General features: G+C 46.5%; 1 protein-coding gene across 10 annotated transcripts in view; it reads right to left on the reverse strand.

The window, feature by feature from the left end:
- Positions 1-1,326: 1,326 nt before the first annotated feature.
- Positions 1,327-19,185, reverse strand: part of PCGF3 (polycomb group ring finger 3) — a 67,258-nt gene continuing 49,399 nt past the window's right edge. For all 10 annotated transcript variants that reach the window (XM_070613506.1, XM_070613499.1, XM_070613501.1 and 7 more), the window contains 3 exons: positions 14,516-14,653; positions 6,047-6,127; positions 1,327-5,461 (listed from right to left, as the gene is read on the reverse strand). In XM_070613506.1, the coding sequence (XP_070469607.1) occupies positions 5,414-5,461; positions 6,047-6,127; positions 14,516-14,653 (267 nt within the window). In that variant the 3' untranslated portion in view covers positions 1,327-5,413. The remainder of the gene's footprint in view (positions 5,462-6,046; positions 6,128-14,515; positions 14,654-19,185) is intronic.

Below are 19,185 nucleotides of genomic sequence, written 5' to 3' on the forward strand. Positions count from 1 at the left end.
TATCTCTAAAGTCACTGAAACCCATGAGAGAATATAATTTTGGTCATCATAGTCTCCCTTTTTGAAACTCTAGTTTTCTCAGATTTTCAAAATTGCTGTAAATTACCTAAACTTTAAAAGTTAAAGTTTGGGCATAGTGCATTTTTTCCCCCAAACTGTCTGTGGTGGTTGATTTCATGTGTCAATTTGACTGGGCCCGAGATGCCCAGATTAAAATGACGTGGGTGTTTCCAGATGAGACAAGCATTAGAACGGGTGGACCGAGCCCTCCCCAGGGTGGGTGGGCATCACTCGACCCCTGGGGCCTGAACAGAACAGGGAGAGGAGCAGGAAGACATCCCCCTGCCTGACGCCTGAGCGGGACACGGCCGTCTCGGACCTGGGACAGCACTCGCCCCGGCCCCCTGGGTCTCCCACTGGCAGATGGCAGGTCAGGGGCTTCTCAGCCTCCACCATCCTGTGAGCAAACTCCTCGCGATGTCTCCTTTTATATCTGCCTCTGCGGAGCGACATACGCGTACGCAACTCCTGCCGGCTCTGTTCCTCTGGAGAACCCCGACCAACACGCTGTCTGATGACAGAAGGAAGGAAGACACTGCCCGTCAGCCCACCCACAGAATTCGCAGGATCTAGTTAACACTACTTTCATCAGCACATGAAGCTCTAAACCAAAGTTCTCTCTCCAAGCAAACAGATGCACAGTGTGGACAGAGTTGCCTCAGACCTCTGGTACCAAACGCTGCACTGATTTAACGGAAGCTCTGCACCCACGACGACATTCAGACACCACGTGGAGCAAAGTGACCACGGTAGCTAAGCTGTGAGCGCTTAGGATGGGCGCGGTGGGCACGGAGCGTGTGGTGTGTGTGCGTGCACGGACAGGTACACGCTTGCACAGTCTGCACCAACAGCTGTGGTGTTTCCATCATCTCGTCTTACACTAGTGTGTGCACGTGCACGTACGTGCCCACACAGTCTGCACCAACACCTGTCGTGTTTCCATCACCCCATCTTACACTAGTGTGTGGTGTGTGCATGTGCACATACGTGCCTGCACAGTCTGCACCAACACCTATGGTGTTTCCATCACCCCCGTCTTACACTAGCGTGTGGTGTGTGCATGTGCACATACGTGCTTGCAGTCTGCACCAACACCTGTGGTGTTTCCATCACCCCGTCTTACACTAGTGTGTGTGTGTGTGTGTGTGCAGGTACGTGCCTGCACAGTCTGCACCAACACTTGTGGTGTTTGTTACCCCGTGTGACCCTCTACTGTACAAATACTCTCACAAATACTTCAGGTAATAAATTTCCAGGCGGAAAGAATTTGAGTTAAGTTTTTCTTTTGCTTTTATTACAAGCATATAATATTAATTGGCAAAACACTGAATACAAGCTTCACTATCATAAAATCAAAACATTGAAGCAATATTCCAAAAAAGATTTTAGACAAAAACTAGCCACCGAGTACAAAAATTACACACCAACATAAAGCATAAAAAATGTAAACTTTCAAATTAAACAGTCAAAAATATGTATCTGCATTGTCATCTTCATAAACTGCGACAGCTTCCACGTTGCCACGCATGGTGGGCCGGCTCAGCACCACCTCACCCTGAACCCACATCCTTTGGGAAAATGGTTTTCTTACACCCAATTATGTTGCTGGATAGACATTTACACTAATGCTACACACGCTGGGGGCACCCACACTGCAGTCCATCCTCAGACGTGCTCGCGGACGCGGTAAGTTACACACGACACCCTGGCCCGGGCTGGCCATGCACTGCCCGTCCGGCAGGGACGGGATCTTCGTAAAGACTACGCTGTAGTTTGATATTTACTGAGTGTGTTTAAATACCAAGGCAGAGAAACACACTGGTTTATCACGCTAAGGTCACGTGTGATGTGGTGGAGTGTAAATGATTTCCTGAGGAAACAGAGAAACTGGGTTTTTTGTGATTTTGCTATCGGCACTAAATTTATTTTCAATATTTGGAGAGCACATTGAATATTCACGCACAACGTAGACATCAGCTGGCTCGTTCCTATCCAATGACACATTTCAAATCACTGTAAAACACTATCCTGTGCACTTTGAGAAAAGAACCAAACGAATTTCTAAGACTTGGAATGCCACGAGGAGGCATCGGAGGCCGAGCCTGGAGGCTCAGGAGCCCCGGGGAAGTAGCACCGTCACGTGTGGGGTCCTACGGGGGTAGTGCATCCAGGGCCGTGAGCAGGCGGGTCGAGGGCACAAACCCCGGGCAGCCATGAGGCTGGCCTACGATGGCGCCACACATCACTTCACGGCTGCCTGCCCCGTCACTTATATTTAAATATTGCTGACAGGTATTCTTGCACAGGCACACGCACAATCCTGATAACTGTGTTCTTATAATAGCAACAATGAAAAAGGAAAAACCAAATAGCTGAATGTATATATTTTGAAGTTCCACCTACATTCCCTTTCAATTTAGCAGAATAGATGCTACATTGCAATTTAAACATCTAATAAACGCATATTGGAACCTATTGCACAAAAGCATAAACAATGCTCTTCATCCATATAAAACAAAAACATACAAATTAAAAGCTACTCAAAGTAAAAAGAAGAAGCTTGCAAAACATCTCACAATTTCATTTTATATGCCTGTAAATAAAGCTGGACCACTGAAACCAAACGATTGGATGGGAAAATACGATAGAAGGCTTAAAATAGAATAAATAATTTTATAAAGTTTTTTTTAACCCCCCAAATCTTAAATTTAATATTATATATTCTATCTGAATTTTCTATTTCCATGAAAACGGTGTCTAGCGAGGGTCCCACCGGTGCTGACAGCGATGTGGGGCGGGAGCTGAACAGCACGAGCCTCCCCAGCACAGCAGCTGCGAAACTCCTCCACAGCAACTCCACTGCTAAAACCTTCAGAGGGTCCAATCAGTAACTGATCCTGGCTTTCATGCTGGAAAAAATAAAATTGAGGCTTTTGATGTTAAATGAAAGCATGACAAAATGAAGGAGACCCCTGAAGCTTCCCGATGGCAGGGTTCACCAGGCTGCAGTCTTCATAAGGCCGCGTCAGACCAAAGCGGCCGGAGGCCACCAGGGATCGCCCTGTAGTGAAGGCGGTCTGCAGGAGGACATCTTAGAAAAATAGGTACTTTTGCTGCTGAGGTTTCATCAGGTTAACACGATTACAAAAGCGGGTCACACAAGAGCGGTCAGCAACCAGCTGGAGATGTTAATACTGGCTCCGACTTATCTCCACCTCTCTGTATATTTAAATATATCAACTTAGCACCATAGCAAATTCAAGTGATTTCAAAGATAGCTACAAAGTTACAAATATATAATATGAGATTATTACAGCGATATTAAGTTTAATCTGAACTGTGAATTAATTTTATTTGAATTTGGATGCTCATACTGTTTAATCCTTCCTTACTTTCACCACACAGGAAAATACCTAAATTCTAATGTTACACTTAAAACTGCATTGTGATAACGTGGTTTTACAGAATGCTTCAGCAGTAAGGTATCTTTTGAGGTAGACAGGTAATATTTACTCACACACATCTACTCATTAAACTGTGTAGAATAACTCTAAATGTGATTTGGATGAATAGCAAGCTTAGGTAATTGAAAAATTCAAACACCACTGGCAGTTAATGGGCTTAAATAAAAAGGCGAATTTTGATCAATTCCTAACAAAGAAGTTGTTTTTATGTTTTTAAAAGACCTTACATTAAAATCACTTGGACTGAATTAATTTGAATGTTTTTCTCACCCTTTAGACTAGGTCTCAGTAGCTGCTTCTGACATTCATGTACGTAAAACAGGAAGCAGAAGAAAACAAACAAAATTGAATGTTGATGAGCGCAACTTTAACTTTCAAAGCAAATTCAAGAAAAGAGTCTAGTCACTAAGATGAAATACTTCCTGGAAAACCCAGCCCTCGGGGCCACCATCAGAGACCTGTCCACTGACAAGGGCGGTGGGTGAACCACTCCCACCAGAAAAGGAGGAGGACCTGAAGCTCACTGGGAAGTCAGAGGACACACGGACGGAGGTGACAAGGAAGCTCCAGGATGACTGTGACGGCTCCAGAGGACTGGTCCTGTCTCCTCATTCTTGCCTTTACACCATTTTAAAGTAACAGATATCTATGTGCTGGCAGTTTGTTTATTCTCTAAATCCACAAACATATTAACATTTGGGAGGAGGAGGGGGTAACCGAGCGTGTGCTGCCTGTGACCGGCGTTATAGGTCATCAAATCACTGGACAAGCAGCTGCTGCCGCACGGCGCACTCCCCCGGGCACTCCGCTGCCCCCCTGCTCCTGTGCTTGGCCCATTAGCAGCCACGAAGTGTGTGAGCTCTTTCCATGAGCAGAGAGGAGGGGAGGGTGGACGTGGTGGGAACCAGGCGTTTGTACACCTGGAGCTGCGGGAGCAGACGCCCTCGCAGGGCGGCACCGCTCGTCTGATGGAAAAGCCCCTCCACAAACGCCACCACCTCTCTTCAGCAGAATGAAAATGGGAAAGAATGAGTAGGAGATTAAACGATGGCACGGAACAATCTGTGCCCTGTTCAATAAAAGCCGTTTTTCACAACAGTTGTTCAACAGACCAGCAGTAAGCTGGACAAATGACCACTGGTCTACCAGCTGGGCGTGCCAGGGACGGTGAGCACCAAGTCTCAGCCGTGTCCAGTTCGGGGGGCAGTGGGACAGAGCCTCTCCCGCCACAGGGCTGCCTGGCCCCCAGCGTGTCGGTGGAGCTATGGGGGCTGAGGACACCACACCGCACGAGGCGAGTCAGGGGAGCTCTTGGCCTCGTTATGTTTTGAACTGTGGAAAAGTAAATACCATGGTTGACTCATAATATTAATGGAAACCTCTTTTGGTATGCTTTTAAATTAAATTTTTATATATCTTCGCAGTCTTCAGGAAGCTAAAGGCAACATAAATATCATTCACCATGAAAAGATATTTTTTCAATAACTTAGGAAGTATTCAATAAACATACAAGTATTTTTGAGGCTTATCGTGAAACTTAATTTATAAACTAAACTGAAATGACCAAGATTTTCAAGACCTGGGAAGCGAGCAAAGGTCCTGCGTGTCAGGACAGAATGTGCCGTACTGCACCGCCCTCCAGCCGCGAGCCGAAGCTACAGCAGCGCGGCCGAGCTGCGCGAGACGTTGGAGCGCTTCATCACCTGCGACGTGGTGCTGGTAGTGTCTGGCTGAGTGGGAATTCTCTCATACAAAAGTTATAAATATTCTCTATTCAGAAGTCTGGTCCACACGACACCCGGAGGCAACATTCCACAGCGCGGTCGTGGTCCTGCCCCCGCGCTCACTGGCCCCGGTTGTGAGGCTGCCTCCTGCCGTGCTGCCGGCGCTCACAGCAAGTCCATCTTGGGTCTGTAGTGCAGCAGGAGCGGCGCCTTCTGTAAGACAAGCCGGCAGAGTCGCTCTTAGCGGGGGCACGAGAAGACACAGGCCACGACGCCACCCAAACATGCTAGGGACACACTCGCCTCGGCTGTGACGCGCAGTCAGGTGCAGCGGAGGCCGAGAGGAACAAGCCCCTTGCTCTGTGGCCAAGGGAACCCAGCACTCCTCCACTGATGCTGCCCCTTCTCTCTGGACCTCCTGCTTCCTCAGACCCTCAGCCCAGGCTCAAGGTCAGCCCTGGCTCGCCCCCTGCTTCCAAAGGCTCGAGGGGTACCCTCTGACTGCAGTGGCCACCTCCTCCCCAGATCGTCACAGGACACTGGTCACCTCGGCCAGGAGGGCTGGGGTGAGCCGGAGCCTGGGCCGGGCGCTGCCGGGCTTGCCTGGGAACTGCACCTTCCTTGGGCCATGCTGACTCTGGGGCTGATGGTTTCAGAGTGACTGTCATTTGACGACAGTCCTGTGACTGAATTGTCATTTCTAGGCTCTTAGATAAAAATATGCTCAGAAAAGTAGTTGCCATTCATAGCGGATTCTGAAAATCAAACAAAACATCATTACAAAGAGACAACTCTCACCTTGAATCTCCACCTTGTGACAACCACAAACTTGAGTGTGTGGTCCTTGCCCAGGATTTCCTCGTTGCATAAAATGTCCAGCTGGCGGGAGAAGAAGGCTTCGGTCAGGGGGCTGAGGGTTTGGCACTTGGGACACAGGCCACTGGTCTGTACCAATTCTTCCAGGCCCCCCACAGAGGTTTCTGTCAGCTATGGAGCCACATGCCTGTCTCTGGGCAGCACAGGTGGGAGGGCGGACTCGGAAGGCCCTTCTGATCCCACCTGGGAGCGCACAGAGCACTGGGGACGTCTTGTCCACACCTGCCCACCAGGGGCCTCTAAGCCACACCCGCCCACGGTGGGGAACCTCTGTTCATACCCATCAACTGAGGAGCCTCTGTCCACACCTGCCCACTGGGGGGAACCTCTGTCCCCACCCACCAATTGGGGGGGCCTCAGTTCACACCTGCCAACAAGAGGAGGGGCCTCTGTCCACACCCACCAACTGGGGGGCCTCTGTTCACACCTGCCAACTGGGAGCTTTGGTCCACATCCGCCATGACATCCCCCTGCCACGGGCTGCAGCCCCTAGGCTGCTCCCCCACAAAGAGGACCCTGTCCTTCTACTCTCCCCACCTCAGTCCACCTCTTGGCCAAGTTTGTCCCTCTCACCTCAGTGGAAAAAGGTAATATGCTCCCCAGATGGTCTTTTTCCTTTCTTTTTAAAAAAAGACTATTTTAGAGCAGTTTTAGGTTCACAGCAAAACTGAACAGAGGGTACAGAGTTCCCACTTACCCCATCCTCACACACATGACCCCTCACTGTCAACATGGCCCACCAGAGAGCATATCTGTTACAGTCGGCAAACCCAGGTGGACAGGCCGGCATCACCCCAAGTCCAGAGCTCACAGGAGCCTCGTTCTTGGGGTGGTGCCTCCTGTGGGTCCAGACAGTGTATAATGACGTGTGTCCACCACACAGTGCCTATTTGCTCTCCCTCCCCACACCCTGACACCCACTCATCTTTCACTGTCTCCATAGTTTTGGCCTTTCCAGAATGTCATAGAGTTGGAACCATTCAGTGTGTAGCCTTTTCAGACTGGCTTCTTTCACTTAGTAACATGCATATTTAAGGTTCCTCCATGTCTTTTCATGGCTTGATAGCTCACTTACTTTTACCACTGAATAATATTCCATTGTCCGGATGGAGCACAGTTTACTGATCTACCCACCTACTAAAGGGCATCTTGGTTGCTTCCAAGTTTTGGCAGTTATGAATGAAGCTGCTATACACATCTGTGTGCAGGTGTTGTGTGGACATGAGTTTTCAACTCCCTTGGGCAAATACCAAGGAGCGTGACTGCTGGATAGCATGGTGAGAGCATTTCTGCATTCCCAGCAGCAGCGAGTGAGAGTCCCTGTTGCTCCACATCCTCGTCACCATTTGGTGTTGTCAGCGTTGTGTGTATGTGGGTGTGTGTGTGTCAATAGTTCATTCCTTCTGATTGTTTTCTAAAAAAATTGTGCTAAAATGCACATAAAATTTACCGTCTTAACCATTTTTCAGTGCACCGTTCAGTGGTATTAAGCACATTCACATTGTGCAGCCATCACCACCATGCATCTCCAGAACTTTTTCATCTTGTGAAACTGAAACTCTCCTCATTGAACACTGACTCCCCATCTCCCCACCCACCCCAGCCCAGTCCCTGCCAACCACCATACTCTCTGTCTCTATGGATCTGACTATTCTAGGATCTCATAGAAGTGGAATACTACAATGTTTGTCTTTTTGTGACTGGCTTATTTCACTGAGTACAATGTCCTCAAGGTCCATCCATGTTGTAGCATATTGCAGGATTTCCTTCCATTTTAAGGCTGAATAGTGTTCCACTGCATGGATGGACCACATTTGTTTATCCATTCACCTGCTGATGGACACTTGGGCTGCTTCCAAGCTTTCGTTACTGTGAATAACGCTGATGTAAACATGAGTGTACAAACACCTCTTTGAGACTGTTTCAATTCTTTCAGGTTTATACCCAGAAGTGGAATTGCTGGATCATACGGTAATTCTGTGTTTAATTTTTTGAGGAACCTCCATACTGTTTTCCACAGTGGCTGCACCATTTTACACTCCTCACAACAGTGCACAGGGTTCCGGTTTCCCCATATCCTTGACAACACATTATTTATTTATTCTACAGCAGCCATCCTATGGGTGTGCGACGGTATTTCACTGTAGTTTGGATTTGCATTTCCTTAATGATTCGTGATGTTGAGCATCATTTCATGTGCTTATTGCCCAATCGCATATCTTCTTTGCAGAAACGTCTATTCAAGTCCTTTGCCCACTTTTGAATCAGGTTTTTTTTTTTGTGTTGAGTTTTAGGAATTCTCTGTATATTCTAGATGGTAATCCCTTAACAGATACATGACTTGCAAATAGTTTCTCCTACTTTGTACCAAATTTTTTAATTTTCAGGATGTACAATTTGTCTCTTTTTCCTCTTGTTGTCTATGCATTTGGTGTCACATCCAAGAAGTCATTGCCAAAGCCAATGTCACGAAGCTTTCTCCTATGTTTTCTTTTAAGGTTTTATTGTTTTAGGTCTTATGTTTAGGTCCTTGATGCATTTTGAGTTAATTTTCATACAAGGTGTGAGGTAAGGGTCCAAGTTCATTCTTTTGCATGTGGATATCCAGTTTTCTCAGTGCTATTTGTTGAAAAGACTGTTTTTTTCCTATTGAATGGTCTTGGCACCCTTGCCAAAAATCATCTGACCGTATATGTGAGGGTTTATTTCTGGGCTCTTTACTCTACTCCTTTGGTCTATATGTCTGTCCTTACGCCAGTACCACACTGTTCTGATTACCATAGCTTTGTGGTAGGTTTTGAAATCAGGAAGTGTGAGTCCTCCAGTTTTGTTCTTTTTCAAGGTTATTTTGGCTATTTGTGTCCCTTGAGATTTTGCATGAAGTTTAGATGGTTTTTGAATTTCTTCAAACCCTCACTGGGATTTTGATAGGAGTCGCACTGAATCCATGCGTCACTTTGGTGCTACCGGCATTTCCACAACATTATGTCCAGGCCATGAACTTGGGATGTGTTTTCACTTATTTCTGTCTTCTTCAATTTCTTTCAGCAATGTTTTGTGGTTTTCACTGTATGAGTCTTTCATCTCCTTGCTTAAGATAATTCCTAAGTATTTCATTCTTTGTGATGTTCTTGTGAAGGGAACTGTTCTGTCATTTCCTTTTCAGATTGTCCACTGCTTGTGCACAGAAATGCAACTGATTTCTGTGTGGATTTTGTATCTTGCTACCTTGCTGAATTCATTTATTAGTTCTAATGGTTTGTGTGTGTGTGTGATCTTTAGGATTTTCTTCATATAAGATCATATCTGCAAACAGAAATTTTAATTCTTCCTTTCTGATTTGGATGTGTTTTCTTTCTTTTCCTTGCCTAACTGAAGGGGTGAAAGTGGGCACCCTTGCCTTGTTCCTGGTCATGGAGAAAAAGCTTTCAGTCTCTCACCACTCAGCATGATGCTTGTAGTGGGTTTCCACACAGGGCTTTTATTTTATTTTACTTTCATCTATGGCTTCTCTTCCTAGTTGAGCGCTTTTATCTTGAAAGGGTGTTGAATATTGTCAAATGCTTTTTCTGCATCAATTGAAATGATTACATGGTTTTTCCTTCACTCTGTTAATGTGGTGTATTACACCTACCGATTTCATATGTTGAGTCATCCTTGCATTCCAGGAATAGATCCCATTTGGTCATGGTGTATAATCCTTTTAATATGCTGCTGAATTCCGTTTGCTAGTATTTTGTTGAGGATTTTTGCATCAATGTTCATACAGGATATTGGTCTGCAGTTTTCTTTTCTTGTGGTGTCTTTATTGGGCTTTGGTATTGGGTGATGCTGGCCTCATAGAATGAATTAGGAAGGGTTCCCTCCTGTTCAATTTTCTGGAAAAGTTTGAGAAGGATTGGTGCTAGTTCTTCTTTACTTGTTTGGTAGAATTTACGAGTGAAGCCACTGGGTCCAGGGCTTTTCTTCTTGGGAGACTTCAGATTACTGATTCAATCTCCTTACTAGTTACAGGACTCAGATTCTCTATTTCTTCGTGATTCAGTTGTCTTGGTTCTGTGTTTCTAGGAATTTGTCAGTTTCACCTAGGCTATCCAATTTGTTGGTGTACAACTGCCCACAGCACTCTATTATAACCCTTTTTATTTCTGTAGAATCAGTAGTAATGTCCCTCCTTTCATTTCAGATTTTAGTAATTTGAGCCTTCTCTTTTTTTTCTTAGTCCAGCTAGCTAAAAGTTTGTCATTTTGTTGATCTTTCTGAAGAACCACTGATTTTTCTCTATTGTTTTTCTATTCTCTATGTTGCTTATCTCTGCTATAATATTTATTATTTGGGTTTAGTTTGTTCTTTTTCTAGTTTTTTTTTAATTCCAGAAGAAGGAGATGTTGTTATTGTTTAGGTTTTTGTTTTTGTTTTTGTTTTGGTAAGGAAGATTTGCCCTGAACTAACATCCATTGCCAATCTTCCTGTTTTTTAAATTGAGGAAGATTAGCCCTGAGCTAACATCTGTTGCCAATCTTCCTGTTTTTTTAATTGAGAAAGATTAGCCCTGAGCTAACATCTGTGCCAATCTTCCTCCATTTTGTATGTGGGATGCCACCACAACATGGCTGATGAGTGGAGTAGGTCCACATCTGGGATCCGAACCCTCAAACTCGGGCTGCCAAAGTGGAGTGTGTGGAACTTTAACCACTTGGCCATGGGGCTGGCTGCCTTCTTCCTAGTTTCTTATGCTGTGAATTTAGGTTGTTAATTTGAGATCTTTCTTGTTTTTAATGCAAGCATTTATAGCTATAATATATTTCTCTCTTAGCACTGCTTTCACTGTCTCATACATTTTGGTTTTACTGTGTTTTGTTTTCATTTGTCTCTAAGTATTTTCTAACATCTCTTTCATTTCTTCTTTGATCTACCGGTTGTTTAAAAATGAGTTGGCTAATTTCTACAATTTTGTAAATTTTCCAGTTTTCCTTTTGTTACTCACTTCTAACTTTATGCCATTGTGGTCAGAGAAGATACTTGGTATGATATTTATCTTTTAAAATCTATTGAGACAATTTGTGTCTGCCTTTCTCTTATAAGGACCCTTGTCATTGGCTTTAGGGCCCACCCAGATAATCCAGGATGATCTCTTCATCTCAAGATTCTTAACATATTTGTAAAGACCTTTTTTCAAATAAAGTCACATTCACATGTTTTGGGGTTAGGAAATGGACGTATCTTTTAATGGAGCCACCATTCAACCGACTACAGTCTGCCTCTCGCCTCTCAAAATCGACATCCATCCCACATGCAAAATACATTCACCCCATCCCAACATCCCCAGGAATCTCAACCCATTCCAGCGTCAACTCCAAATTCCAAAATCTCGTCTAGATATCATCAGCTCAAAAGTCCCTGGTCTTATCTTCTAAATCATATGAATCAGGTCTGGGTGAGACTCTGGGTATGATCCATCCTGGGGCAAAATTCCTCTCTAGCTGTGGACCTGCAAACTAGAAAACATGTTATCTGCTCCCAAATAAACGGTGGGACAGGCACAGGATAGATATTCCTATTGCAAAAGGGACATATGTTAGGCATAAAGGGGTCACTGGTCTCAAGCAAGTTTGAAATCTGGCAGGGAAAAATCCATGAAGTTTCAAGATCTGAGAACACACCACTGTGGGCGGAGTTTCTGCCCTCTGGGCCCACGATGGCCTCACCCTCTGGGCCCAAGGCTCTGCCCTTGGAGTCACTGTTCCCTTTTCTTGAAGGGTAGTTCATATTTGCAGCCAAGTGGCTCTATCAGTCTATTTCCTGCATGCAGAATTTTGCAAATTTGATAGTCTTCTCTCATTTCTTTCTGTCTCTGACCCCTTCAGTCCAAGCTGGGGACATTTCTGCTGATACAACATTCTCAACAACTTTGTGGGTCTCCATGTACAACACGAATCCAGGCCAATAGATGTGAAGATTCTCCACAGATCTTTCCTGGATAACTCTTCTCCACTCCCAGGTTCTGTGAGATGGTTGAGCCACTACGAGTCACAGAACTAATCTCTTCAGAAGGTTGTGCTGCCATACCCTTGGCCTTTTCTCCAGAGCATGCTTCCCTAACAGCGGAACTTCTAATATCACCATCTTTTGCAATCTGAACAGGCTGTGAATCTTCCAAATCATCAGGTGGTGGTTCTTTTTTGCTTAGCAGTTCCTGCCTGAATTCATCTTTCTCCTCTCATATTTTATTACAAGCAACAAGAGGACACTAGACCACACCTTCCACACTTTGCTTGGAAATCTCAGCTAAATCTCCAAGCTCATCACTTCCAAGCTCTATTTTCCATACAACTGGAGAACATAATTCGGCCATGCTTTCTCCCATCATGTGACAAGGATCACTTTTCTTCCTGTTTCCAACACTATGCTCCTCTTTTCCGTATCAGTTCTCATCAGAAGTGTCTTTACTCTTCCTATTTCTACCAACATTCTGTTTGTGGCGATATGTCCCTTCTAAGATGACAGAAGCTTTCTCTACCACATTCCTCACTTCCTTCTGGGCTATCATCAGAATCATCTTTAATGACCCAGTTTCCAGCAACAGTCTCTCCAAGGCAATCTAGGCTTTTTTTATTGTGTTTCTCAGAATCTTTCCAGCCTCTGCCTATTATCCAGTTCCAAAGCCATTTCCACATTTTCAGGTGTTTGTTACAGCAGCACTCTGCTTCCTGATACCAAAATCTGTTCTGGTTTCCTGTGGCAGCTGAGACCAAGGACCACGAACTTGATGGCTTAAAACGCAGGAATCTACTTTCTCTCAGACGTGGAGGCCAGCAGTCTGAGACCAGGGGTGGGTCCTCCCTCCGAGGCGCTGGGGAAGCTCCTTCCTGCCTCTTCCAGCTTCGGGTGGCTTCGGGTGGCTCCAGGCGTCCCTTGGCTCGTGGTCCCCGCACTCTAATCTCTGTCTCTGTCCTCACATCACCTTCTCCTCTGTGCGGCTCAAATTTCCCTCTGCCACACTCTCGTAAGGACACTTGTCATTGGATTTACGGTCCACCCAGACAATCCAGGATTATTCCATCATGAGATTCCTAACTTAATTATATCTGAAAATATCTTTTTTCAAGAAAAGGGCATATTTACAGGTTCTGGAAGTTAGGATGTGGACACATCTTTTTGGGGGCAACTGTTCAGCCCACTACTCTCTCTGGAACACATCTGCAGTCCATCTACCTGTCTCCATCCTCACTGTGCTCCCCTGGTCCCTCCCTCCTGGGACTCCTGCCATAGGCCCCCCCCCCCCCCCAACGATTGGCCTCTCCTGCTTCCATTTCTGCATATCAACAATTCATTTTCCTCACAGCCTGAGGACCACTTTAAAACTATACCTCAAATGATGTATTCCCTGTTGAAGGCCCCCGCCGCCTTCTCTTGACATTGATTTATGCACAGCTGGCTCCCGCTGACAATTCACGTCTTAGCTAAGTGTCGCCACCTCCCCAGGGCCCACAACGACGCCTAAGCTAAGTGCTCACCCAACCCCACTGTGTACCACTGGCCACCAGTTTATCTTATTCTCAGCCTTGATCACAACCTGAAAGTATTTATTTATCTACCCATCTATCTATTCATCCCCCATCTACCCATCCATCCATCCGTTTGTGAAGCTAAAGAACAGAATTTCTCTTTGTGGTGAAAACCTTTAACATGTTTTAAACAATCTCATCATCCTCCTCCCCTTGGCGTTCTCTCTCCCATTAGCAGCAGTCCCACGGTCATGGTCTCTGGGCCTTCCATGGCCCTCACTGCTATTCCTATCAAGCTATCGGGGATAGGCAAGACAAATAGAGATTTTTTTCCTGATTTAAAATCTTCAGCACAACCAGAAGGATCTACAACTAGAATATACAACTATGTATGGAGAGCTTTGGGGAGAAGAAGAAGAAAAAACAAAAAGAAGACTGGCAACGGATGTCAGACCAGGTGCCAATCTTTAAAGAAAAAAAAAACTTCAAAAAAAGTTGTTGGAAAAAAAACAACCAGGGCCGGCCCCGTGGCCGAGTGGTTAAGTTCGTGGGCTCTGCTGCGGCGGCCCAGGGTTTCGCTGGTTTGGATCCTGGGCGCGGACATGGCACTGCTTGTCAGGCCACGTTGAGGCGGCATCCGCATGCCACAACTAGAAGGACCCACAACTAAAAAAAATATACAACTACGTACTGGGGGGATTTGGAGAGAAAAAGCAGAAAGAAAAAAAAATAGATTGGCAACAGTTGTTAGCTCAGGTGCCAATTTTTAAGAAAAACAAAAAACGCCCCCCAAAAACCAAAACAATCAAAAGAACTTTAGAAGTATCACTATTACAAATAGGAAATGACTTGTTACAGTTTCTATTCACAGTGCAGCTACTACCTCGTTGAAAGACGAAAGGTTAAGTTTTTTGGCGATGAACTTCTTTAGATGTAGGACTGTGGCTTGGGCTGAGCAGCGGATCCACTTCCGTTTCAAGCCACGCAGTTTGCTGCTGTTGCACTCCAGGCAGATGCTCACCTTAAAGAGAAGGACACAGCTGGGCAGGCCTCGCCGCGAGGAGCGCCACGGGCTGCTCTCCGGAGGCTTCCTCAGATAGCTACTGACTCCACCAAACCTAAGAAAGCTCACTTTTGGATATCAGAAATCTGTTTTACCCTCAACAGTGCAGAAAAAGAATTTCACTTCAATCATTTTACACACATCATCTTAAAATCTGTTTACTGTTTGTCATTTTATGAGATATGATCTAACACTGTTAACTCTGTCTTATTAACACAGTACTTTAAAGCAAACCCGAGAATTATTTATTCGCTGTAGGCACTGTGCTGGTCTCTGAGTGAAAGTGGCAAGCACTGGAGGCCTGTCCTGAAAGCTTCTGGCCAGTGGACACGTGCGCATCCCCACAGGCTGTGCTGAGGGCCCTGCCAGCAAGATGAGGAAAGACACACAGCAAACACCGTGGCAGGGCCACTGATCTGCCCGAACGCGTCGAGGAAGGATTTATGAAAGACATAGCATCGCGCTTGGCCTTGACAGGACAGAGCAAACTCACTAGAGAGGCAGAGTCCCCTGCACGGAGGAAAGCCATGAGCCAAGGCACAAAGTTCAAAAGGTCATGGCTGCTTCTTGAAGGCTCAACAGTTCAGTGGGTTCAAGGGCACGGTGTGCGACAAGGAGCCGCAAGATAACAAACCAAGTGAAAGCGATTCTAGGATCGAGGGTGCCTGGTACACACAAACGTGAACCTGCCCAGGATGCACAACCCCAGGCCACGCAGGAGAGAGCTCCACGAGCAAGAGATTCCCCAGGAGCAGCCACAAGAAAGGGCACAGTCAGACCCCAAAATTCAGACATAGGAATTAAGATAGGAATTAATGAAATATGTATGTCTAAAATTACTAGATACGAAAGAAGGAATTAAAGACGTAACACACCATGAAGAAAGAACAGGCAGGTATAAGAGAGAACCAAATATAACTTCTGAAAATAAAAAACATCCTCACTGAAATTAAAACTCAATGGCTGGCTGAACCACAGATAACTTCTGAAAATAAAAAACATCCTCACTGAAATTAAAACTCAATGGCTGGCTGAACCACAGATTAGTCTCAGCTGAAGACAGATCAATTTTCTGAAAGATCAATTTGAGGAAATTACCCTAAAGAAGTATAGAGACAAAGATATCAATTAAAATAACAACTCGAAGGAAGGTAAGAGACAGACCAAAGAGCCTAAGAGCCGTGTCACAGGAGGTCCAGGGGAAAAAGGAGGCCCAAGGAAGGCAAAGCCTCAGTCAGAAGCAAAAGAGAGTCAAGGACACCTGCACTTGGACAGGGTGGCCGCACCTCGGAGCACGGTGGGCAGCTGAGGGCAGCAAGGGCAGGTCTCCACGCTGGTCGTTAGCGGGGAGGGGCTTGCCCAGGTGGGGACAGGAAATAAGTAGCTAAAGTATCATGCAAGAGTGAGAATGAAATAAAGCTATTTGCAAATGAAAACAGGAAATAACTGGGGGGAGCTGTAGTTTAGGAAGAGAACCTGGACAGGGAGGAAGACGATGCGGGAGGAGCGGGAGCCGGGAGGCGGGTCCGGAGCCAGGGGCAGCGGTCTGCGTCTGAAGATGAGGAGGACCGAGTGACCGACTCCAAGCAGGAGGGCGGCACCAGGCCGTGCGAGCATGGCCCTGGTGTCACTCAGGAGAGAGGAGGAGACTCAGACAAACCGTGGAATTTTTAAAAACGTAAATATTCATTTTAGAATTTCATAACCACTAAAATAATAAAAGCAGTTCATACAACTTGCCAATTCGTTGCCAAGTACAGGCAAAAAAGAGATTAAAGAACATTTACTAATTCAATAAAAGGCAAGAAGGGGGAGCATAAAAATATAAATGGAAAGCACAAAGACAGCAGAAATAAACTCAAACTCACCAGAGATCACTGTGAATGTAAAATAAGTTGTGAGCTAAAGGCATCTTCTGATTTGATTTTCTTAAAAAACCCAGTCTATGCTGTAAAAATCGTTGCACTTAAGAAAGATATTTACAAAACTGGAATACCAGGCAAATATTAATCAAAAGAAAGCTCACAAAGCTGTACTAATATTAGGTAAGACTTTAAGAAAGAAAGCTTAATAGGAAAAAACTCCCTAGGGATGGGAAACTTTCCAAACTTGAAAGCACCTAGTTACAGACTTAAATGGACAGAATGATGAGAAATGGTGAGGTCCAGCCCATGGGGGCGACTCTACGTGAGAGAGCTGCCTGCCTTCTCAGGCACACGCACACTCATGCGTCCGTGTCTGTGTCCAGGCCTGAGCACCATCAGACCCATCTTTCTGACCACAGTCAGTCAAATCAGAAATTATCAGCCAAAGGAAATACTAAACCTGGCCCCATTGGGGTATCGTGTGTGCAGGGCTGGCACAGCAGCACTGGCTGGAGGTGGTCCTCATGCCCACCAAGAGGCTGCTAACCCACAAAAGGCACAGACACCCCAACACAGGGGCGCTGAGGCCTGTGTTCTAAGGTGGAAAACTGCAGGATGAAGGCGACCACCAGAGAATGAGGGAGATTAAACACGAGAGGTGGAGGGTGGATCAGGAGTTCCAGAAGGTGACACCCAGAGACAAGGAAGTTTCCCTGAGCAGAAGGAAGTCCAGGGTCCTCAGGACGGAAGGTGGAACCCAAATGACAACAAGAATAATGGAAGAGATGAATTCCCGGAAATCTCTGAACTCCCAGGATAAAGAGAAATCCTACAAAACTCCAAAACGGGGAAAGCACGACTCAGCTCCAGAGGAAAGGGATGGGCCTGTACCGGGAGCGACTTGAAACGGGGGAGCGCAGACCTGGTCAGCATGGCTGGCTGAGAGCTTCTCCGAGACAGTGGCTGATCACGGCGGCATCTCTCAGCAGCTTACTGAGCTTGTCTCCCTCGGGAGAAAGTGGGCTTGAGCCCAGTCGTCCTGGGAAGCCTGCTCCTCGGGCGAGTCTCGGGGCGAGGGCCAAGACCACCAGGCAGCGCTGGGGAGCAGGGTCAGGGGAGCACACGGGCCACTCAGATGGATGAGAGCAGAGGTGGTCAGACGCACAACCTGCTTAGTCAGCTGCTGTTCTGAGATGCAGCCCCTCTGAACTCCCTGTTGAACAAAAACTGGGGGCTGCAGCCCAGTCTGGTTCCCAGGAGCATCGAGTGTCAGCATCCAGACATAAGAGGGCGTCCAGTCGGGAAAGGGTGTGCAGACGGGAGAGGGCATGCAGATAGGGGAGGGCATCCAGTCAGGAGAGAGCATGCAGACAGGGGACAGTGTGCAGACAGGGGAGGGCATCCAGTCAGGAGAGGGCATGCAGACAGGGGAGGGCATCCAGTCAGGAGAGAGCATGCAGACAGGGGACAGTGTGCAGACAGGGGAGGGCATCCAGTCAGGTGAGAGTATGCAGACAAGGGGAAGGCATCCAGTCAGGGTAGAGCATGCAGACAGTGGAAGGCTTGCAGACAGGGGAGGGCATGCAGTCAGAGGAGGGCGTGCAGACAGGGGAGAGTGTGCAGACAGGGGAGGGCATGCAGACAAGAGAGGGCATGCAGACAGGGGAGGGCATCCAGTCAGGGAAGGGCGTGCAGACAGGGGAGGGAGTCCTGTCAGGGAAGGGCGTGCAGTCAGGGGAGGGAGTCCAGTCAGGGGAGGACGTGCAGACAGGAGCATTCAGGCCAGGAGCAGTCTCGGGGCTTGGGTGGCTTATACTTCTCTCATTTGTTTTTCTTTTTCCTTTCTAACGCTTACTGTTAAAGGAGCACAATTTTATCAGTTCACCTGAGTGACTGAGGCTTATCTTTCTTTTTTTTTCCCCAAAGCCCCCCTGTGCGTAGCTGTATATTCTAGTTGTGAGTGCCTCTAGTTGTAGCAAGTGGAACGCTGGCTCAGCACGGCCTGATGAGGGCACCATGTCTGCACCCAGGATCTGAACCAGTGGACCCTGGGCCACCAAAGCAGAAGGCGCAAACTTCACCACTCGGCCCTGGGGCCGGCCCCCAAGGAAAGCTTATCTTAAAAGTTATGAGGAAAAGTTACTTGAATTTAGAATTCTGTACCCAGCCAAATTACCATTCGAGGGTAGGGAAACGAAGACCAGGCTGATGTGCAGAACTCGGAGGGCGTAGCACGTGCACCCCTCCCCATGGCCACGGAGGGTGGCCACAGAAGCACGTGGGCTCCAGGGGGAAGAGGACTGGATAAGGCAACCGTGTGTGCAGAGGCCCACACAGCACACATTTTTGTCAAATCTAAACAATCGTCAACATTGTGTCAAAACTCTAGGAAAAACATTAGGCAATAATTCTTAGAATAAAAGTCGTGTAAAATAAAATTAAAAATGACCAGCAGTGATTGGGAACAAACTTTATATGACTTGAACGAATTCTGGAAGGTGGCAGGTAGTGATTGGCAGAGGGGAGTCAGAAAACAACAGAATAAAGCCTTGCCTTGTTCTGAGACATCAGGGATACTGATTAATCCCACACACTGACACGAAATGCAGATATAGACACGTCTGA

This window comes from Equus przewalskii, chromosome 3 (assembly GCF_037783145.1).
Source record: "Equus przewalskii isolate Varuska chromosome 3, EquPr2, whole genome shotgun sequence".
Taxonomy (NCBI): domain Eukaryota; kingdom Metazoa; phylum Chordata; class Mammalia; order Perissodactyla; family Equidae; genus Equus; species Equus przewalskii.